The sequence below is a fragment of the Miniopterus natalensis genome, chromosome 5, assembly GCF_054644295.1.
Source record: "Miniopterus natalensis isolate mMinNat1 chromosome 5, mMinNat1.hap1, whole genome shotgun sequence".
NCBI classification, from domain to species: domain Eukaryota; kingdom Metazoa; phylum Chordata; class Mammalia; order Chiroptera; family Miniopteridae; genus Miniopterus; species Miniopterus natalensis.
The window spans coordinates 23,791,226-23,815,485 of NC_142085.1; the positions used below are offsets into that span (position 1 = coordinate 23,791,226).

General features: G+C 36.0%; 1 protein-coding gene across 1 annotated transcript in view; it reads left to right on the forward strand.

Annotated features, from left to right (window-relative positions):
• Positions 1-2,435: 2,435 nt before the first annotated feature.
• Positions 2,436-24,260, forward strand: part of MLIP (muscular LMNA interacting protein) — a 203,948-nt gene continuing 182,123 nt past the window's right edge. The window contains exon 1 of the mRNA XM_016198059.2: positions 2,436-2,498. Coding sequence (XP_016053545.2) covers positions 2,436-2,498 — 63 coding nt within the window. The remainder of the gene's footprint in view (positions 2,499-24,260) is intronic.

The following is a 24,260-nucleotide window of genomic DNA, read 5'->3' on the forward strand; positions in this document are numbered from 1 at the left end:
ATGCATGGAGCAGATGGTATTCACCATACAGTGCTGGTGCTATTTCCCCGCTCTCTCTGTTACGCCTATGAGGAAATTATTTGATCAGAGGCACTAAAGTGCACAGCTGTTAGGAGCTTGGGCTAGGGGGTTGAGTACCACCTAGGAGGTGTGTAACTATGTCTTATTTTTTCAACTCTAAAAATGGGTGTATTAGTTTGGTAGGGCTGTGATAAATAATAGCACAGACTTAGTGATTTAAACAATAGAAATATATTTCCTCACAATTTTTGAGGCTAGAAGTCTAAGATCATGGTGTTGTCAGAGTTGTTTTTTTCTGGAGGGCTCTCTCCTTGGCTTGTAGATGACCATCATTTCCCCATGTCTTCCCTCTATATGTATCTTTGTCCTAATCTCCTCTTATAAGGACACCAGTCATATTGGATTAAGGCCCACCTTAATAACCTCATTTAACCTTAATTACCTCTTTAAAGACCCTATCTCCAAATATAGTCTTATTTTGAGATATTGGGGGTTAATACTTCAACATATGAATTTGTTTTTGGTGGGGGACACATTTTAGCCCATGACAATGGAGAAAATAATAGTATTTACCATCTAGAGTGGTTTTGAGAATTAACTGAAATAATATATGGAAAGGCTTAAAGCAGTTTCTGGCACATATGAATGCTATTGAAGTCAGCTCTATAAGAATGCTACTACTCTACTAATATACAGTCATGCCTACATTGTGAGTTCACTAAGGAAAAAATGTAGACAGCTTATCTTTTATTATTTTTATTTATTTTAAAAAATCTGCCTGCATCTAGGATAATCTTCACCCATTATAGGTACTCAGTACGGTTGTTGAATTACAACTTTACTCCCTCCCAGCACCACTGCCACATCCCTCCCGTCATCACCATTCTCTTCTTCTCCAACCAGCTCTATATCCCCCCACTCCTCTACTTCTAACTGGACCCTGAATTCCACCTTCAGGCATGAAACTAGGCAGAACTGAGTTTCCTTTTGCAGCCATAATGTGCCTTTTTTTTTTTTCTAAAGAGATTTTGGAGGTTCTATTTACATAAAATTTCAATGATTGCCTTGCTTTTGACACATGCCAATCTTGCACTCTAATAAATCCAGACGACTTCAATTTTCAAACTTGTTAGGGAACAGCTAACAAGTTTGATTCCCTTTCTAGAATTCATGGTTGAGCCAAGGAGGGAAGGCCCTTTTGCCCATGCATCTAACACAGGGTTTTTGAATTTATTATCCTCAAGTAGGAATAGTTAGGCTTATTTCCTACTAGATGTTCACTGAAATCCTCAGCCCTTCCATCACGATGCAGATCTGGCTTAGAGCAACCCTGCTTGACCACAAAGAAACAGCTGTAATCATGCTCAAGGACAGAGCTTCACAACACATTTCCTAAATTGTTTTCCTAAGAAGTAAAGAAAAAACGGATAGGAAATTTGAGTTAAGGTCAGAAACTGGTGTTAAAAGGGCATTTTCAACATGTTGAGGGATTAGGCCAACACAGAGATCAGTCTTAGTTGACTCTGAAAGCCATTTTTATTCTTTATTGCCTTCTACATATCTGGATTGCTGTAAAAACAACAGAGAGTTAATTACCAGCAAGTTACATAATTCATTTTCTTTAAGGCATGTGACAATTTCTAAAGAATCCTGAAAATATTTGTTCCATTCAAGAAATAAATTTCATCTATCTCATAACTTTGTTCCTGGTAGAAAAGCAGAACAAAATCAGTTTTTGTGAAAAGAAACATGACTTTTATTTCATGGTGTTTCTAAGCACCATTTGCCAAATTTTCAGGGAGCAGAATTGGTAACACCCTTTGAATATATGTGTTGTGTGTCTTAATAGTTGTAATTAGTTATCCTTTGCTCTTTCCCTTTAATTGTTTTAAAAAGTTTTTGAGCTACAAAATAATGCATAACGCCTGGATTATCAGGACAAAAATTGGAATTTGGAAGAACAAGACTGGCTGATTCATATTTGCTATATGACTATCACATTAGTCCTTTTAAAACTGATTTATTAGGTCTGCATTCTAGAGTGTGTTTTATTCTGCTCCAGAGGCTGTTAATGAATCCTTTGACAGTGGCTGTTTGTCACACACATCTTACTTTGTTCAGAGAACTTAACCTGTTGGAATATTCTCCTGTTGAAGAGTTTGCTTTTCTATCTAGTGACATTTATCATTATCTAAGGCCAGCTGCCTGACTTCTCCTCAGTGCTCTGTTTATGGGGTTTGAACATCTATAAATGGAAACACTAGCTAACCAGAAACTATCGCCAAGGCTTCCTGATAGTGTCCTGGGCTTTCACAACTTGGAATGTCCTGCAATATCTAACGTGCGAGCGGACGCATCATTTTCTAGACAGAACCCGAATCTCTCTTTTCCTGTTTCTCTCTCTCTCTCTCAACATGGAAGTTGGAAAGCATGAAAAAGGAAGCGTATTAAATGAGAATTTAGAGGAGAAACTGACGGTAAGATCTGTGAGATTTAGCGTATGCAGATTTATAACAATTGTCAGCGTGAAGAAGCAGCTGTCAGGGATTGGAAGTTGTGTTAGCCAGTCTGTATTTTCATGGTTTTCTGGCCAATGACCTTGAAGTGGGGAATTCCATGATCTTTACTAAAATAATGTAATAAAGTTATTAAAAATTTTTCATCACTAGAATGTGGGCAAATTCGATTTAGTTAAATGATGTGGTTTACCTTCACTTTAAAAACGAGATATGATTTATTTTGAGCCTCTGTTGTGATTGCCTCAATACTGGAAAATTATTTTATTTATTGATGTCAAGTTTAGCAAATGTTCAGCCTAATTTCTCTTGGACATACTGGGAATATATTTCAAGGAAAATTTATCAGTATTATAGGATATTTTAATGTTTTATGAAATAAGTTAACTTCTAATGTAAGAATAAAGTTTATAGATTTTTTTTTTTTCGCTACAAAAGTCATAAAAGTAACTTTACCTTGATGCTAAAGAAATTAAATGTCAATGAACTATAGTGGTCACCTATATTTGCTCAAATGAATATGCTATAACCTTGAGCAGAATCATGGTTCATCTGATGGGTATAGGAGGCTAATTATGTCTATAAATTTACTGAGGTTAGAGAGTTAATGTTAGGACAGGGCATGGCTAATTTTAATAGTAGTTCAAGTAGCAAAAAGTAAAACTATATCGACTATAAAACCGTGGTTTCTTAAACTTATGAGAATTCATTGTTCTGGATGTCTGAAGTTGAGATTACGCACTATTAATTGTATTAATACTTGGATTATGAAAAGAAGAACTATATTGGGTTGAATCGCCTAAGGTATGTTAGAATTTCAAGATCTTGAAGAAATATATTGGATAAAATATAACTTTTCCTTAAAGGATTCAGGTCATAATTTTGAATATCAACTGTGGACCTCTGTTCCACGTAGTTGTCTAATGACCACAGACTATTTTGCTTTTTGACTGTTTTTAAAAGCCATGTATTATTGTAGAAGTAATCAGGGGTTTTAACTCAGAAAGGACTGGGTGAGAATTCTCACTTCACAACTTTTAAATGTAGGACCATGGGGTTTTGTTTAAGCTTTCTGAGTCTCAGTTAACGTACTTGTGAGGCAGGGAACAGTAATACCTAATTTGAGTGTTGTTGTGAGGATTAAAAACTATAATGTATGTGAAATCCCTAGGCTGAGCCGTGATTTGCAAACTGTTTTCTGCCTGACTTTTTTTGAAAGTCCATACCCAAATTTATTGATAAAGAAAGAGAAAGCTGAAATGCATTCAAAGTAACAGAAAAATTCAGATATACTAACCATAAAGGCTTGCTTAGAGGTAATAAAACCTTTATGGAACCAGATGGAGAGTAAATAAATGCATGAATAAAGAGTTGCTGTGCATTAGTGTGAAATTTGACCCAGATCTTCTGTCAACTTTTTACAGGAAGTGTTGCACATAAACATAGTGGCCCTGGGGCAAGTGAACAAAAGTGAAAATGATCTCTTATTATTAGAAGTGATTTGATGTATAAACATTTCACTTTCTGGAAGGTCAGACTTTCTGCATTCCCACTCTACCTTAAACACAGCTATAAATCTAGAAGTGAGAGCCTCTCCTTAGGGAAAGTAGCACAAAATTTATGAACATTCTCTGGAGGAGAAGCCTAGGGCCAGCGTCTGATTAACTTCAGAAGATTGGAGGAAAATATGGGGCAGATCAGAAGGCATGAGAACATCCAATCTGCACTGAGGAGAGACGGTTCTTAGGCAGGGAGGGAAAACATTCAAGTTCAGTATTTGGGGCAGTTGCCTGTACAGGTAAATAGAACTAGGTCTGCAATTCAAACTCCTTTCAGATATAGGAATTCTGATGACATTGTGAGCTTAGGTTCAGAATCTCTATTTAAGAGAGCTTGAAAAATACATATCTTTAAAAGTTTTCAATAGACCTTATTTTAGTTAAACACTTTGTCTCTTTATGTGAATAAATATTCCAAAACTTCAACTCATGGAGCAGTGTATTCCTTGCTAATACCAATGTAATATGGTAGAATTGGCTAGATTGCTGAATATAGTTTAAAACGTAGTTTTGCGGAGTTCAATAAATTCTGAAAATTATTAAATTTATTATAAGTAGTAAAGTTTATAAAAATGATGTTAAAGGACAGAATATTTTTCCATTAAAATATTTAAATATGCATGTATTACAATATTGTTGAGTTATAATATGCATATTATTTAAAATTAAAGGTGTACTTATAAAAAGATCTATATCATGAACAATTAAACAATATGCATGATTGGCTTTGTTTGAAAAAAAATTTTTAAGGTAAAATCTGTAGCAAGTAAGAAAACCAATAACAGATTTTAAAAATTCGTTAGTTCATTCTACTCAAAGATATAGACAAAAATAAAGTAGGTTCCTTTACAACATATCCAATATAAATCGTTACCTTACATGGGTGAGTGAATTGCTACCTTTGGCTATTGACTTTTTTGCCCTGAATTTGTTGCTCTTTGGTGATTAAAAGTAAGTTCCTGGGTGCTTGACAATTGAAGGTGACACTTTTACATCCATTCAATTTCAGAAAAAAAAATTGTGAATCTCAAATCCTTCAAAATGCCCTAAATTTACCGATGCCAATCTAAATTCCTCATACATTGGTGGATATCATCCCAATTTTCAACCATAAAAAAGAAAAATTACTTAGCATGTATATAGAAGGACATTTCCACCCCTTGAAAATCCAACATATTAAGCCTTGTTGAATATTTTAGTCAAGTTTGATTCTGCAAAATCAGATTACACTAAAAGTAATTATTGTGGGGGGTGAAGAAAGGGAGGGTGCTGTTTTGTAACAATACTATTCGGTTTTGTTGATTCCCCAATAATTGGTGCTCGTGCTGAATGGATCTTTTGTTTTTCCTGGTCAGGCTTGAATAACCGTTGTATCATGTGTCTCTGAAAATGCATTTCTTGGAACTCTAATTTTCCAGCTGCCTGACAAAAAGATGTTCTGGTCTATTCTCAAGAAAATTCAGGAAACTCTATGTAGGGAATTCACTATACAGTATATTTCCCCTTGGAAACTCATATCATATTTTAATATACTGAAGGCTATGAGATACTCTGGAGGTTAATCTAATTTGTTAAACTCCTACCAATATAGGGCTTTATAATGTGCATATGCAGTGACAGTGAATATTTTAAGTAGTGTTCTCTGAAACACACTTTAAAATGATGTGTCAACATTTGAATTGTCTGGTTTTATTTGTGAGTTGCATTTTCAGAATAATGATATACAGGACAATAAATTCAAGCTGGGAGTCATTTATATCTATAACATGAAGCTATTTTTGGAATTATTTAAAAAATAAGTATCTTTCTATTTAGTGAGTTTTAATAAATAAGTAAAATTAAGTCAAGAAATTCTGACTACTCTTCAAACCCTTTTTCTTTTAGATTATTAAATGCATCAACAAAGAATTTCACTTTTATCTTCAACTGAAATTTCTTAATGAAAAGGAGCAATTTTAACTGTTAATATAGTTAAAATGACCATGCACCTCAGGGCATTTTGCCATAATAATGGTTTCTCTAAGAGATGATAAGACAAACAGATCTCATGCATAAATCTAATAATTTCTATCACATTTGTATAATATGTCTCAAGAGACAATTCTATCTTCCCAAGCAATAAATGTTCAATAAATATCACAAAAATAATGATAACAAGGGGATGCCATCCAACTCATTTTATATTGAGTTTTGGTAGACACATATCAACACAGTAGACAATTTCTGAATGTCATAAATATTACTTTATTGAGTAAAAGTAACTTTCTGAGCTTGAGAAAGAAATTATGTCATCTGTCAGTTTTTTAAAAAATAGGGTGTTATCTCAGAAGCTGAAAATATTTTAAATAATTCAACTTTTACTTTTTACATTTAAAATATTTTTAATTTATTTTGAATTTGATGATGAAAGACTTATTCAATAACATGTAAATTTACTTATGATCTCACACAAAATAATCTCGAGATCATACTTCATTTTTAATACTACAATAAAAAAAATAAAGAAAATACTGTGAGTAAAATGTAAAAATACAGAAAATGATGCATTTTAAAATTTTATGATAATTCAGTGAAAGTTAGTCTTTAAATAAGGCTAAATTAGTTATTAATTCATAGCTTAATACCAATAAAATTAATTATTTACTAAGAAGTAATCTGTTGCAAACAAAAACATGGAACTAGCACTTTGGTTATAATTCCTGATGTTATTATTGATGACAAGTTTGAGTTTGTTGGGAAGCATCTTTACAGATGCAACCTAGTGTGTACTAGGTAGAAATGTCCTCAGAAAAAACAAAATTAGTCTTTCAAATCAATACACATTTCTGAATACCTGTTTTGAACAAGACATGTTACTAAGAGCTGCAGTGGAAACACACATGATAAAGTCTTGGCCATCAAGGAGATTATTATGTTTTGATTATATTTTAGTAGATTATGAAATAATAATAGTAAGTTTTAGAAGCTTGGAAAAAATCTAAGTGGACCAAATAAAAACATCCCAAATTCGTTTTTCTCACATAGATTTGCAACAGCAAGTCTATAATTATTCATCAGAATGTCTTAACAAAGGGAACAGTTGTAAAGCATTTTATGCATTAACATATCTTGTTCCATCATAATATTCACTGTTGGAGGAGGTCATTGGGAGTACGTGACCACTGGTTGACCCATGTGTTAGACCCTGAGCAATCAAGAGCTCCCCCAACTCCTGTCCTTGGAATGTATATTCTCCCTACCATTCCCACAGTGGGAGCTCTTTTCTAAGGCATGGCCATGAAAGTAGGGTATTGTTGAAAACATCTTGATTGTTTAGAGGATTGAGCCCAGCTAAAACCTCTATATAAACTTTTAAGATTCTGGTGGGCAGGTGCAGAAGTCTGCTTGTCTTGAGGTCACCCACAATAACTTCATATGTAAGTTTGCTTGCTTGTTAAACCAACCACCTACCAATCTGGAGTGGTCTGCTTTTGATGTCTCTCCTTGCTCTTTATGTAAGGGGGCTAGTTTCAAATTTCACCATGGAAGCTTCTAATTTTTTGAACTGACATCTACATCTGTATTTTTCTAACTGTATCTCACTAGAATTGGTTACAGGTACTCAGTAAGTACTGACATACCTGAGGAAAACAATTTATACTGCTGTTGTTTCTTATGTGTTATTTAGAGGTTATTTTTAGTATGGCATGAATGTTGTTTCTGATCTATACATAATTCCTGACAAGACAACATCATATAATAAAATAAGTGGTAAATTTAGGGTCATAAATCTCTGGAGATAAGGTACTAGATCGATGTGTCTTTATATCAAAATTGATTGCCCTGGCCTGGGTGGTGCAGCTCAGTGGTTGAGTGTCAACCCATGAACCAGGAGATCACGATTAGATTCCTGGTCAGGGCACATGCTTGGGTGCAGGAGGCAACCATTAATGACTATCTCTCATCATTGATGTTTCTCTCTCTCCCTTTCCTTTCCTCTCTCTGAAATCAATAAAAAAAACATTAAAATTTTTTAAAAAAATTGATTGCCCTGGATCCCTAATAAACTAATTTTGGTATATCAAAATAAAAGAAAGATGAAAACAAACAATGACATTTCCTTTTCTTTGGCATTTGATTATTTATTTTGGAAATCTGCTGTTTCTCTGCCACTTGTAAGAGTAGACCAATGACTCTTGCTATGTTCTGGATTTTACTGATAAAGTTGCCCATTTTGTTTGAGTGGTCATTTTGATGGTAGGGGATGTGAGTTCATTTGCCCCCAAACTTTAAGTCTCTTATGATGCTGGCTCATGTTTGCTTTTATGGATGACACCATTATGGAGAATGGTAGGCATTTGGGCATCTTTCTAACATGTTTGTGGTGCTTACTGTGCATTCTACACCTACTTGGCACATCTCCAAGGATGGGCCATTCATCAATAGTATATTTTGAATTTATTATTCCATTCTCTCCATAGAGGACCAGTGCTCTGTAATAAGTTGACATTTAAAATACTCTGTGGAAATAATTAGTTAAAAAAACCAGATGAGCAGTAATGAACAATATTTTATGGTTAGTGCCTCAATAAGTATCCTTCAATTGGGAGACAAGTGGAAGAAATTCAGAACTACTGTTCTCTGAAGTTCTGAACTCAGTGTTTATAAAATTTTAGTATGATTAATTTATTTCCCTTCCTAAGGGAGATAAGAACTCTCTGAGAAATCAATAAATTGGATTTAGGATTGATCGGGCTGCACCTGGTATTAGAGAGTTCATTGATAATGTTTTCCAAAGAATTGAGACATCCCTCAATCATTATGAGTAATAAGACTCTGGTTTTATCCCAGCTGAAGATGAATAATTGCAAAGAGTAACTATGAATCCTGATTATTTGGCAGGTAAAGTGAAAAGCTAAATAATTGGTCTTATATATTTTTTGCATAAGAAATAATCCCACCCTCTTTCTGGCCTCCTCCTTATAGATCCAGTAACAAATAAATTATCTCAAAGTTAAAAGTTATTTTAATTTTAAAAATTGAATTTATAAAGAACTGATAAAACTCAACACCAAAACCCCCCAAACAATCCAATTAAGAAATAGGCAAACAACCCAAATAGACACTTATCCAAAGAGGACATACAGATGGCCAATAGACATATGAAAGGATGCTTAATGTCACAAATCAACAAATCAGTTTCAAAAAGCACCTGAAGAATCTGCAGCATGAAAATTAAAAAATGGATTGGGGGCAATGAAATGCCATGATAATGGTGGACGATGGAGATCAATGGGAAATTACTAGGCAAGGGGAATTGAAATCGTAATGGGCATAATTGCAGGGTAATGAGTTTTGCATAGTGTAGAATGATAAATTGCAGAATGATGATAATGGAGAAATGATGAATTAGGGTAGGTGAGTGCATGCAGGTGTTCTGAGTACCGTCTTCCTATCTATGAAAAAGGAGACAATGTGTGTGTGTGTGTGTGTGTGTGTGTGTGTGTGTGTGTGTGTGTGTGACTTCTTCCAAAGAAGAGCCTTCTATCTCTTCCTAAGTGCCATCTAGTGTGGTAAAAAGTATGTTGTATCTGAGTTTAGGAGACCAGTCTTGGTGTTAAAGTTGTGTTTGTGTGGCCTTTGCCAAATCACTTAACCTTTGGTTTCCTTATCTACAAAGTGAGAGGTTGGGTTGGGTTTGCAAAGATTGCTATGCTCTTTAGAATTTTATGTCTGCAGAAAGTATCCTTTGGCTGTGTACTTATTCAATTCTTTCCATGCCAAATAATGCCTTTATACAAACATTAGAATTCAAGTAGTTAATATTTTTACTTCATCACTGACCAAATATAAAAGAAAAGTCCTTGTTATTAGATTAAACCTTCTTTGTAGTATAGAAAGTTTAGTTTAGTACTCATGAGTTGAATTGCATATATTTTCTATATTTTCCCCGACATACAACAAAGATTTGAGGATTGGATCATGGGTGAAAATTATGGAATATACGAAGAAATTATCCTCAATATTAATATTGGAATATTATCAAAACAAAGCATTCTATTTTCTCATAATATTACACAAAATAAAGTGGATGCTGTGTATAAGGAATAAAAATTTAGAAAATATGAAATCAGTGTTTTAAATGTTATTTCTAAAATGGATGTGTAGCTCTCACTCATTCCCTTTTGTAGTTCTCGCTGCTCCCTGCGATGTGCCTGACACAGATAGCTTAGTCCCTTTGAAACTCTAATTTTAGTCCCTTTGCATCGCTGAAGGCTGGGGGAAAAGTGGACTATGTCGAAATGGCAGAATCCCAGCCCCCATTTCCATTTTTCTTATTCCTTTAAGAAAAACGAGGGCTGTGTTTATGAGAACCCAGGGAGGGGAGGTGAAAGAAAAGTGAAACTGATGAGCAAGATTTCAACTTTATGGCTCAAATGAAGTTCTCGAAGCCACCCAGCCCTTTGAAAACCACTGCTGATTAAAGCAGTGTCTGCCGATAATGTAAGTCTGAGGTGCACCGTTTCAGCGGATCTTTTGCTACAGCTCAGTGTGATGGCGAATAGCAGAGGGAGATGGATTGCAGGCTTTAACCGAGCTGGGCTTTCACACTGACATTTATAACACACTGTACGTGCGGCGAAATATTTTCTAGGTTCTCACTGTGGGAATTACAATTACTTACATAGCTAGTTATTCCTTCCCAAGTACGGCTCCCCTCAGGGAGTGACAAACAGACTGTTGTATTAGTGATGTAATTGCTTAGAGAGTCGTGGCTTTATTTTGCTGCATGGTCTTCATAAATATAAGGATGTGGGTGTTTTTTTTTAAATGGTGAGAGGATGTCTGTGCTTTAATTGCTGGTTTTTCTTTTATTTATAACCTAAGACTTTCTCAAGGGGCCTTTCATCAGTTTTCTTCTCAGCTAAAGGGCGTTTTCCTTGCATGTGTGGCTTCTGCAAAAGACGTCACCCTCAGCTTGTTCTCCAAAAAAGGCCTCGTGCCCTTGTCAGGATGTAGCAATCCCGAGACCACCTCTTGCTTTTAAATACTAACTTGATGACATTCATCTCAGGGGCAGATGAGAGAGACCACAGGATTGCTTTCCTGAACCTGTTCTGATTTCTCTGGGAAAGCATGGCCTGGTGGGAGACGGAAGGAGGAAACTGCCAGCGTGAATTAATAAGCTTGTCACACAGAGTTCCTTTAGAATGTGTGAAGGGAAAATGACATCTTTTCATTCCTATTTTGTTTTTCCAGTTGAGTTCAGCTTTCATTCTGGGAATTCCTGCATGTTTTGTTGTTCCATCTGCTTCTGTTCATTCATTTATTCATTCATCCATCGTCTACCCACCCATCCATCCATCCTGGGAGTCCTTTGCTTGCAGCATCTTGGTGTCCTGGCTGCTGCTACTCCTTTGCATGGGGTGTGGAAGGGGAAGGGGAAGGGGAAGGGGAAGGGGGAGTTGGTCTTAGAGGTTTCCAATGAATTCTTTTCTTTGCAATCCACCACAGTCACACCCCTTCTGGGATTTGCCTTCCTTGACTTGGGCAGGCCCTACAGGGCTGGGAAAGGCATTTATGAGGGCCCCTTCCTGGCTGCAGCTCTGCTTTGTAGCAGTAAACCCCCATCTCCTTTAATCTTCCAGAAATTTATAATATGCTTTTATCTTATATGAAAGCAAGTACTGAATAGAGATAGGAATTAATGGCTAAACTGTGAGCTATAAATAATTAGGACCATACCTAATACATGGTTCAAACAATTAATAAAAATATACCCCAAACTCCTAGACTTCTCAAGGCAGGATGCCATAGGAGGGGAAGATCATAGGTAAGTAGGAGGGTTATGGGAGGCAATCTGGGTGCGTGTGTGTGAGTAGGTAAAATGTTCAAAAGAAGAACGTAAGTATGGTTATCAGCACTATCTGAGTTTACAAAGCTTTAAATTCAGAAACTATTCTGTACAGGACACCCCTGCATATAAGATATTTTCATGGGAAAGAAACACTTCTCTCTCTAATAGTTTTTCTTAATTTAAGAATTTTTCTATAAAACATATCTTTTCATGTACTACAAGTAGACTGTAAATTAATGTAACTTTTCTGGAGTCTAATATGCATTGAGGCCTTAACTACTTATATACTTACTGGCCAGGTAATTTTATTCTAGGGTTCTGTTCAAAGTAAAGAAATAGACAAATATTTAGTTAAAATGTTGTTTATTACAATGTTTTTTTTAAAAATAAAATATTGATCATAAGTAAAAATATTGGGCACAGTAGGGGAATTACTGATCTGTAATAGTGTATAAGGAAATGTAAGGGCAGTGACACAGTGGGCAATATACTACATTTTTTTTCTATAAAAATATAAATGTGCAAAGAGGAACGGTTCCTTTTTGGACTCTCTATGTTGTCAGAACATTAACGTGCAAATCAGTGAATATATTTGTGCAGCACATCTCTTATAGCTAAACCATAGAATCCTAATAGTCCAAATAAAGGCAAAATTACCATGGGTTCAATTGTATTTTTCAGTTTTACTGATATTTCAAATAGCTCACAATGACTTTTGTCGTAACAACCTCACATTTTTACGATCCCGCTGAACCAATGAGTTCTATCTGAGAAGAATGAAAGGTAAGCTGATCTTTGGTGATTTATTCTTCATCTAGGAGCAGGTTTATAGACACCTAGAGTGCTTTCATCTTTCTGCCTAAAGAGCCTTGGCCACCAGCAGACTGAAGATTCTTTGGAGTCAGGAACTTAGTTCTGACACCTAGGGTCGTGTCTGATACATGGCAAGTGGTACTCAATAAACCTCTTTTGAACTGCACAGGCATGACTTCTACCTGTTTCTCTGTGTGTGCATGTGCAATGCACATTATCTGACTTCATAAGTGGCAGGGATCCCTAACTAAGCCTAAACTGAATTCACCTTAAGGTTCAGCCACATCTGGAGAGCTGATAGTTTGGCACTTTCTAAGGATTGTTTCAAGTGACATTGAAGAGCCTCCCAGGCAGAGAATCATCCCCATGTCCTGAGGGAAAAAATAGATGAGATACTTGTGTTGTTTGTCCAGAGAAAATGAGTGACTCTGAGTATGGCAGGCTGCCTCCCCTTCTGGTTGACTTCAAACTCAGTTTTGCTCGTGAGTGAAAATGGAAAGAGTTGTCTTCCATAAAATCTTTGAGCAATGTGAAAAGCACTCATTGCCCACATGCCTTGTGCTATCAGCTTTGACAGAGGTGTCAGCATTCTCAACACAGAGTCCTGGACACCTTGGTGTGACCATCGGCAGGGAGCCATGGCATTGGTGGCAGGATTGCAGACTGGCGTGAACAGTAACAAGCCAGAATGTGACAGGAGGAAAATGGTAGACTCCATCCGTATTAGCCCAAGTACTGGTTCACAGAGCAATGAAATAACCTTAGAGGCTGTGAAACTTTCTCAGAGTGGGTAGAAGGACAGCCATAGAGACACTAGTTTAGTTCCATTTTTAATGATTAATTTAACCTTGGTTTTGCTCCAAGGATAGGTTATAGTTATAATTTCCTTGTGAAAATTAAGTACTACAAAAATAGCATTTAGTATTAGATATTTTCAGATATCTGGAAACTCTTTACTGCTGGAAGTTATATAATTATAATGAGATATTTAGGAAATCAATGAAATCTGCATTACCCCTCAAGGACTTTTATGTTTATTTTCAAGTTTATATTTTGCTTAGATTCTTTTTCCTGTCCTCCCAAACATCAATGCTGAGAGGAAGATTCTTCTCTGTTACACTGCAATAGCCATTGTAAAGACCGTAGAGTATAGATGAGGTAGAACAGAGTACTCAAGTTACCTGGAATTTTTGTGCATTTGGTTTTGGTTTGTTTTTTTAATAATACTTGAGATGTAAAAGTGATCATTTTTTGGTTCCCTCATGTACAGTAGTTCTCCCTTACCTGTGGTTTTGCTTTCCATGGTTTCACTTAACCACAGTCAACAATGGTTCAAAAATATTAAATAGAAAATTAAAGAAATAACTCACAAGTTTTAAATTGCTTACTTTTCTGAATTGCATGGTGGAATCTTGCCCAGTCGTTTGAGAGAGGGGAATTATCCCTTTTTCCAGCATCTCCACGCTTAGACTGTACGATAAACAAATAATCAAAGCTGATATTTACCTTAAGGGGACCCTATTATTCTTTGTTTTTGAAAGATTAGAGTCAAAAGTTTCAACCTTCTAATCACATGGTTAGTTGCCCTGGCAACCAGCCCCTTCCTCTATGGTACTAATGGTATTCATTTGCAAGTGTCAGATTTCTTTAAGTGATAGGTAGATTTTTAAAATTCTTATTTAACAGGTGAACATGTAAATTATTATTCTCACAGGCAGCCCTTGAGAATGTAAGGCAGTCTTATTAATAGTTACTTTAGGACAACAGATATTAACCAGGATTGTCCCAGACAATCCAGGGCCCATGGGCACCTACTATTTAACTTACCCTGGACTCAATGATTCCAGGGGTCATGGATGGCTTCTACATTCTCTAAAAGTTGAGAGAATTCCCAAACAGATAAATGTCATTTGCTTCTGTTTCTTAGCAAAAGGGATGGAGGGTATGGCCAACTTGAATCCACTCACTAACATTCTTTTTAAGAGCTTGAACTTAGTTTTCCTTTTTTGTGTATCCTGTTGTATTTTATGATCGAGGGATGATCTTTCAAGTCATTGCTTCACAGTTACAGAGTTGTTGGCATAGCCAGTACCCTTGACCACGAAGAGGGAGGGAGAACTCTGTTCAGTTTCCCTAAATGTTGGGTAATGTCACTTGTGGAATGAGAAGAATCCAGTAAGAGAAAGAGAAGGGCCATAGACAAATGTATCAACTTCCCAGGGCGTAGAATATTATATCACGTTATTCAAAGGTGTGGAAATTTTTGTTCAGAGGTGTAAATAGTATTATATTTTTTAAAACATAAATATTGTCACAGAGTTACCAGGGAACATTCAATGTTGCTCTTATCCTTGAACACTCATTGTCATCATTCTCTGAGTGAAAGAATGAGTTGAACTGGCCATTAGTTTAAGGTTGGCTGAAACAAGTCACTTAACCTCCCTGGGTCTCCATTTCCTCACTGATGAAAAGAAAATATTGAACCTGATGATCTGAGGTTCTTCCCAGGTTTAAAAAAATTTTTTTTATTTAAATATATCTTTATTGATTTCAGAGAGAGGAAGGGAAAGGGAGGGAGAGAGAGAAACATCAATGATGAGAGAGTTGTCATTGATCGGCTGCCTCCTGCACGCCCCCGACTGGGGATGGAGCCCACAAACCGGGCATGTGCCCTGCCCGGGAATCAAACTTCGATCTCCTGGATCATAGGTCAATGCTCAACCACTGAGCCATGCCGGCTGGGCCCCAGTTTTGATTTATGTAATTCTATACCCTCCTGGGTGGGAGGAGAATGGAGCTTAGATGCTTTTAAGTTCTGACTTGGGAGACATCAAGCCTGGATTTCATGCTTCACGTATAGAAAGAGTCAAGTCCAGAACGTTTCTGGAGTTTTTACCATGGGAAATAACTCTGTGTCATATACTTGAAATTTGATAAGAGAGTGGAACTTGGATGTTCTCTCTCACACACAAAAAGGTAAATATGTGAGGGGATTGATGTGTTATCTCATGGGGGAAATCCTTTCACAATGTGTATGTCTATCACATCATGCATTTGATAAGTAGACTTTAAATATCTTGCAGTTTTATTTGTCAGTTATACCTCAATAAAGTTGGAAAATACGTTCCTTTAATATTCCCCTTGGAGAGTTACAGGAGCATAGTAAGTGTTTGCGATATTTATTGATCTCGTCCTTGGTTGACCTGAGCCTATGAGTAATCAAAGAGTCTGGGCACTCAGAAGGGGTTCTCTAATAGGTTTCATTATTTTTTCCCATGTCACGTTCTGCTTTTGTTCTCATTTGATTGATAATTTAGTGTGTGCTCCAAAAAACTTGGTGATAATATTCACAATGTTTCTATTATCCTAAGACCTGGGGGCATATCATACAGCTGTAGCTCCACCAGACACATGTTTGGTGTCTGAAATCTTTCCAATCTTCCATGGCTTTCCTAGATTAATTCTGTGGCCCAAAATGATTAAGTAGTCCATATAGGAGATTTCTTCTCAAAGGACATTTGTAAGCCACTAAACCTGAGTAAATGCTTTTGCGCGCGCGCGCGCGTGTGTGTGTGTGTGAGATGATAGATGATAGATAGATAGATAGATAGATAGATAGATAGATAGATAGATAGATAGATATAGAGATTTGAAACATGGTAAAGGAGATCCTAATAGGTGCTTCTGAACAATTATATTGTTCTCCATCATGATTTTGGATAAAGGATATGTTGCTGTGAAGTGGAAATGTCTATTAAAAGGGTGTAGTTTGTTAGTCCTTGGGAGGCTTTGAAGAGATTAGACTTTTTTTTTAGTATATCTTTATTGATTTCAGAGAGAGGAATGGAGAGGGAGAGAGAGATAGAAACATCAGTGATGAGAGAGTCATTGATCGGCTGCCTCCTGCACGCCCCCACTGGGAATTCAGCCCGCAGCCTGGGCATGTGGCCTGACTGGGAATCGCACCTCAATCTCTTGGTTCATAGCCCGATGCTCAACTGCTGAGCCATGCCCGGCCGGGCTAATCAGACTTTTTGAGAAAGCAAAAGTCAGCAGCCTGGGGGTACATTTTGATAGGGCGAGACCATTCTGAAAAAGAGATTGATGGATATCTCAGGGGAAGGATGTGGGTAACGGTCCACACACAGTCGACAGTGCTGAGTGCTTAAAATGTCATGTTGGATTCAGAGATGGAATCACAGCTCTGATGCCTTCCAGCTGTGGAGATGGCTTTGGCAACTTCCAGTGACCTCAATTTGCTTTTTAAAAGTATTGTTACTATCTACTGATAATACTGTATTTTTTATGATTTAACATGAGATTAAATAATAATAACACCTAAATCAATGCACAGTGGTGTTCAGAAAATGCTTGTTCATACCTTACTGCTTCTTACTTCTCAACATTCTTCCAAAAGTCAGCTCTGGTACGAACACGTAGCAGGAGTACCCATAAAATTAGCCAGAGTAAAAGGACATATTAGACTTCAATATGCCCCCTGATGACTCATCAACAGATATTCGTTCTCTGCTGTGACTTTGGTCTAAGTTAAGGTTATTAGTTTCATAGTGAGGTTTTCTCTTACGTATGGTCAGAAGAATTGAAGCTCCTTGCAAAGAGGAGGCCTGTTAAGGAGGAGAGTGCTGATCTCAGAGGGGCCTCATTCGTTCATGGTGGACTCTGAGACCGAATGAATGACACAAGTGTTTTGTGGATCACTGCTGGTCTGTGGCAGGTTTTACTTGCTCTAGAGTAAATAAGAAAAATAAAAACAATGTAATCTCTATAAAATAATTTATGTTTATTCACTATTTGAGATTACTTTCTTTCTGAATTTTTTGGTTTAAATTTTTTAAAAAATATTTATGAAACGATGATGAATCCTTGAAAAAAAATTACTGACCCATGAAGTCCCAAAGTATGGAAAATCACTCTTTCTGACATTTCAGTCTCTGTTTTCAGATGTCCTTAGAAAGGTATTCTGGATTTTTTTGTCATTACCAAATGGTGCCTTCTTAGCTACAGTTTTATATATTCAGTATTATATCCCATTTTCTTTTGCTTCTTTAAGAATCCTAATTTTCTCACCTACCAAACCAATCGGTCTTTCTTATGTACAAACACTAAATTAATTTTTTTTCTATTTTATCATTCTTTCATACGTGTAAGTAGCACAGTTACTTTTCATACTAGGAAATTAGATTCAAAACTAACAAAGGTTTTTGAACACGTTTCATGAGACAGGCACAATCCTGAGGATATTTATATGCATTGTCTCATTTTTACCTAATCACAGCCTTGCTTTGTTTCCTGAGAATCTGACAAATCTTTTTGTTTTATGGAATTGGCTATGGTGGGGGTGATAACTGAGAAATTGTAATGCATTAGGTTCAGAATGTTAATTTGAAAGGATTTTTATTAATGAAATCCCTGGTTAAAGTTAAGATGGTTGTTTTATTAGTGTTCAGCTCAGAGAGAATTTAAAAAAAAAACCACAGTCCCATCCTGTAAGGTAATAGAAGTACAGTTATTATTGGAAAATTTATCTCCAGTATGAGTGGAAGATACATAAGAATAAAAATAATGTATAAAATTTATTTAAATAATTTTCTAAGGTTTATATTTTTTGACTCTTTGAGCAATAGAAGTCTCACTAATAAAGGGTATGAACAAATTTGTATAAGATCTTTGGAAACTGGTGTTTCTAGTAATTTTAGATCATGTTATGTACAAAGTTTAAATGGTTTAAATTTGACTTTCATTTTAGTTTCCTGGGTAATGTGTTAGAGAAAGTGGTATTGTATGATGACATTTTGTGAACTTTGAATCAGCCTCGTCTGAAAACCATGCTGGGAGCTGCCATTTAAAAACAAACAAACACAAACTAACTCATGAGAAATAAATACATTGGATTTAAAATGGGTGAATGTTATTGAAGTGTGTTAATTAGGCCAAGACTGATCTTAAAGCCAGAGCTCACCTATCTTTCAAAATGAAAAGTTCTTTGGCATGGTACAAATATAGGCAATTGTAACTGTCAGGTTTTAAGATGGAAAGAAATAAGTATTGGTGATGAAACAAAATTTGAAATTTGTTTTTGGCATGGTGCTGAACTGCAAATTAGGTTTCAAATGAGTGAATTGGGTGCTAGCCCTATAGTAAACCTGCATGATATTGGTTTACTCAGTAACCTAAACGAGCAAAATATAAAAATTAAAAACACTATTTTAATTTTGCCCTTAAATAACCCAATTATTTTTGGTTTTGTAGTCTATGAAATGAAATAGAAAAGAATAGAATAGAGGTTCATATAATATATACAGCTAACATCAACTATGTCTGTCTCTTTGCATGTGTTCTGTGTTATAGTGAGTTGTATGTGGAACTGTGTAGCCATGCTAAGATGTTGACCATCTTTAGACCAAAATCAAATAATTACTACAGAATTCTTCACTTTCTGATAGCTAGGGCATTTAAAAATAAGAAAGTGCCTGCTCAGCAGACAGCAACTATGACAGTGCAAACACAGTACATTGACCTGAAAGAGAATTTGATAGCACAGACACTTGTTAGCAAGTAATATTTTTGAGTTGAATATAGTATGTTAAAAAAATAAACTGAGGCATATTAAAAATGTTAAGGGTTTATTTGAGAAAAAACACACACATTCAAATCAGGCAGTGCTAAACTGGAAGTAGTTAGGAGCTCTCCCCCAGTGGGAGCTGAGGGAGACACTTTTAAAGCAAAGAGGTAGAAGCAAAGCAAGGAAATTATTTGATTGGCTATAACTTAAGTAGTTGCCTTATTTGGGAAGCCAAGTTGGCTGTTTGTGATTGGTTGTCCAGAGGTTTTGATTTTTTACCTCTGATTAAGTTCTGGTTTGGCTACACAGGCAACTAAGGCATTGAAGCCTATGTTTAATCAGTCTAATTGTTTAACTAATTTAAGAAGTAGAGTCATAGAGATTTGGATATGGATTCTCATTACTTTTGAGTATTTACTATGTATAAGGCTACTTACTTTCATTCATTAGTAATTTATTTATCTATTAAAATATTTTTTGAGCATCTACTGCATATCAGGCATTGATCTAGGTACTGAGGCTATATGAGTGGATACAACCAACCAGATCACAGCCTTCATGGGACCAGCATTATAGTGTAGGGTGTTGAGAGAGCTGACAATAATCTGATACACAAATAAATAAATAAGGTAATTTCAAGTAACAATAACTGGAAAAAGAAAATAAAACAGGAGGAAGGAATATAGGTTGGTAAAGGAGAGAGAGTAAATGGTGGCTACCCAAGAGACTTCGGGAAAGCCTCTTTTAAGAGCTGGCACTTGATGAAAAGGAGACAAGGGAGAATATACTCCACAGAAAAACAGGCACAAAGGTTTTTTAGCATCTTATTTTTATAAATTTCTCATTTTGCAAATGAGGACACAAATTGTGCAAGGTTGACTTGTCCATAGTAGCACAATGAGGAAATGGCAAATTGTTTTTCCAAAGGCTTATTTGATTCATATCCTATGTTTTTAGCTATTGTATTATACTACTGAGTGGAGATGGCCACTGACTATAGCCTTACTTGATCTGGACAATGAAACCAACTAACCAGCCAACCAACCAACCTACCTTAGGTCTAGTGAACAAAGGTCTGACCTAGCTTTCCACAATAGAGAGCCATAATTCTCGACCTGAATTGTTCACACCCAGAGCTTCCAGAGGAAGGAGAGGTTAAGTTTTAAAATATTAACTTTCTATTTTATATAGCCAAGTCCTATCAACCAAGAGTAATTGTAAATCAATGAGTAAAATTAGTAAAAGAAAATATGCTAAAGAAATCAACAAAGGCCATGAGCCAGATCAAGAAATAGAAAGTGCCAATGAACATGCAAAAAGATGTTTATTCTCGTTAATTATAAAGAAGTACAAACTCAAACAAGTCATTGCTTTAACCTTTGCTTTTTTATTAACAAACATGAAAGAAAACAATAATATTCAGAGTTGGTGAAGTATCTATCACAATTTAAATGTATATCCCTTATAGTCTAGTTGGACCACTTTTAAGAAAATCTTACAGATTCTTTGTTCAGAAGTTTTAAGGCATAGTGAGTTAGATGGTGCCTCATGCTCCCAAAAGATACATCTTGTCAGAACCTGTGAGTGTGACTTTTTTTGAAAAAGGGGCGTTTGTGGGTGTAATTAAGTTAAAAATTTCATGATGAGATCATTCCGGACTAAGGTGAATTCTTGATCCAAAAACAAGTGTCCTAAGAGTAGGAAGACAGACACAAAAGAAAGCCATCTGAAGATAAAAGCAGAATTAGGGTTATGCTGCCACAAACCAAGAAACACCTGGAGTCATCAGGAGGTGGAAGAGACAAGGATTTCCATCTGGAGTCCTCAGAGGGCGTGTGGCCCTGCAATAGCTTGATTTTGGACTTCTGATCTCCAGAACTGGAGAGAATATATTCCTGTTGTTTTAAGCCACCAAGTTTGTGTTAATTTGTTATGGCAGCACTGGGAAGCTAATACATGAGGTCTATAAATCTTTCATGTAACAATATTTTGTAATGACAAATTGGAAATAATCTAAATGTCAATGTATGACTGGTTAACTAAATTATGTCATTAAAAAATAAGATCTAATTACACTGACCACTCACCAGTAATATGTTGACAGAAAAAGATGTAAAAATAACAGATCTTGTGTATGTCTCATACTGATTAAAAAACAAAACCAAAAACATGCATCTGATATATACTTGACATAAAGTGACTCTGAATATGAGGCAATTCTTCATTTTTCTGATAAAGGCAACATGAAGTTTTTTTTCCCTAACTTGAATATATAAATCTTCAGGGATATAGATGAAATAATCAAGTCTACTCATAAATTATTAATTTAGCTGAACATGCATATTTGAATATTTGATAGCACATATATAAGATAATATTAACTTGGACAGATTTGTTTTTCATACTTGATTTTTTTTTGCAATTGTACTCAAATTCTTGACAAGTTTGGTATTACTTGTGATCATTTCAGGCTAATACTTTTTCTTCAAAGAACAGCTGCTCTAAATAAACTTAGAGGGTTAGTTTTAGTGGCTGAAAGGCACCATAAAGCTATGACATCTTCCAAAGCTGTTTTTAGGGGTGATGTAGAGAAAGCTGAGAGAGCATTGTTATAGACATTGAAGAAAAATAAAATTATTTCATGTCTGTATTCTACTGAGATCATTCAGTTCAATAAACTATATATTCAGCATTTGATTATGCATTAAAAATGTTTGAGAGAATATAAACCAAGCTGTGTCCAAGTTAAGAGTTGCTACGCTGGGGAGTGGGATTAGCAGTAAGCAGTCGTGTATATGTATTTTTCTTTGTTTACTTTTATAGTTCTGTATTGTTAGACTATATTACATGGGTAAATATTACTTTTGTAGTTCTAATATTGTAAAATTTTTTTTAAATTAAAACTTCCACCAACCCTTCAAGATCCAGGCTACTTTTTATGTGAGTCCATATTCTTATCCAGAAATATTTCTCCCCACTCAAGTACCCCAGTGGTTTTTTTGGCTCTCACTTATACACTATAACTTTCTAATGTGTATGTTTCACCTTTGCTAAGTAACTTTAATTTATTTCTGAGAACCATGCTGCAAAGTGAAAGCTATAGAATAAATATATTTGGTAATTATTTTTCTTATTTTTAATTTTATTTTTAAACTAGCATACAGTATAAGTGACTTCTGTGTACAGTTCTATAAATTTGAACACATGCATAGCTATGAATACACTGCCATCAGGATACAGAACAGTTCGATCATGTTAAAAAACTCCCTTGTGGGGGGCATAATTCCTGATTTATAGGTTGTCCTACTCATTGCAGCTCACTTTGGTTCCCTGGTTGTGGGACACAAGATGCTTGAAGCATCTGCCATTTTGATGATCAAAAAATGCTCTCATGCATTCCTAAAACTCAGGAGAAGGATGGTCCCACTTAGTGAAAGCCACTACCTTAGAACTTAGGATTTTCCCCTATCACTGGAATAAGGCTAGTTTCCACAGTTTACATGGGGTTTTGGGGTGAAGGGTGACTAGCAATTTCCACTGGTATTTAACTCCTTTTTTTTTACAGACTATGGGTCTATGGCTTTTACTCAGAGCCTTTTTGTGAATAAAGAACTGACAATAACCTCCTTAGATATAATAAACATTGTCTGGACCAATCGTCATCATCACCACCATCATCATATCATCATCATCATCATCATCATTATCATATTAAGGAGCTCTCCAAAGAAACAGAACTGATAGGATATCTCTCTCCATAGATATAAAACATAAGAGGAGATTTATTATGGGAATTGACTCACATGACTTTGGAGGCTGAGATATGCCATCACATGCTGTCGGCAAGTTGGAGAACCAGGAAAGCCTGTAGTATAACTCAGTCCAAGTCTGAAAACCCAAGGCTAGGAGCTCCAATGTCCAAGGGCAGAAGGAGATGAACATCTTAGCACAAGGAGAGGGAGAGAAAATTCACCCTTCCTTTGCTTTTTTGTCCTGTTGAGGTGATCAAAGGATTGGGAGATGCCTGCCCACATTGGTCAAGGCCAGATCTTCTTTCCTTAGTCATCAGATTCCAATGTCAATCTCCCCCAGAAACACTCTCACAAGATACACCCAGAAATAATGTTTTACCAGTAACCTGGGTGTCCCTTGACCCAGTTAAGCTGACACATAAAATTAACCATAGTCAGCTTTGTGCTCATCCTCAGCATCCCTTACAATGAGTTTTTAGCCAGCTTGAGAGGTAGGGGAGGGACTATGACTAGGAAAGGATGCATGAAAGAGACACAAGGTGTCATCTGAAAAGATGTGGAGCCAGTTGTATGTATCAGTATATACTGTAGGCAAAAGTCTCAAGGCATCTGGAGATTTTCTCAGAGTGTGTGCCTGCATAGCATCCCACCCCACCACACCCCTAGATCCAGTGCTGCTTCCTTTGAGGTAGCCTCAAGCCAGGAGAGTGGAACAAGTACCCCCAGTACTTTGTGTAGCCCAATGCTGTCTCCTCCAAGCCAGGCATTTTTTAGAAAATGTCTTAATTTTATCTTTAAAAAGGAGTGAACTTTGTATTTTATTCCATGATGTGTTTTTTTATTTTAAAGTGAAAATGATGTTTTCAATTAATAAGAGTTTATATCTAACTCCCTTGTGGTTAAAATGTAATGAATTGAAAAGATCAATGTTGAAAAATTGAGCTTAATTGAAGAAGCTTAGCACAGCATGCCAGGTTCAGCATCTATGTACTTTCTCTCCTTGGTGTTTCGGTTTATTCTAGATGTTTTTATTTTTGCCCACTCTCACCCTTTTCTAAGGAAAGCTGCTCTACCCACAGCCCAGTGACTTTAATGTTTCGTGCCAAGTATGTTCTCCACCCACCTCTATGCAAAGCTGAGTCAGGGACCCAGCCAACTCAGAGCCAGCACAGAGAATGA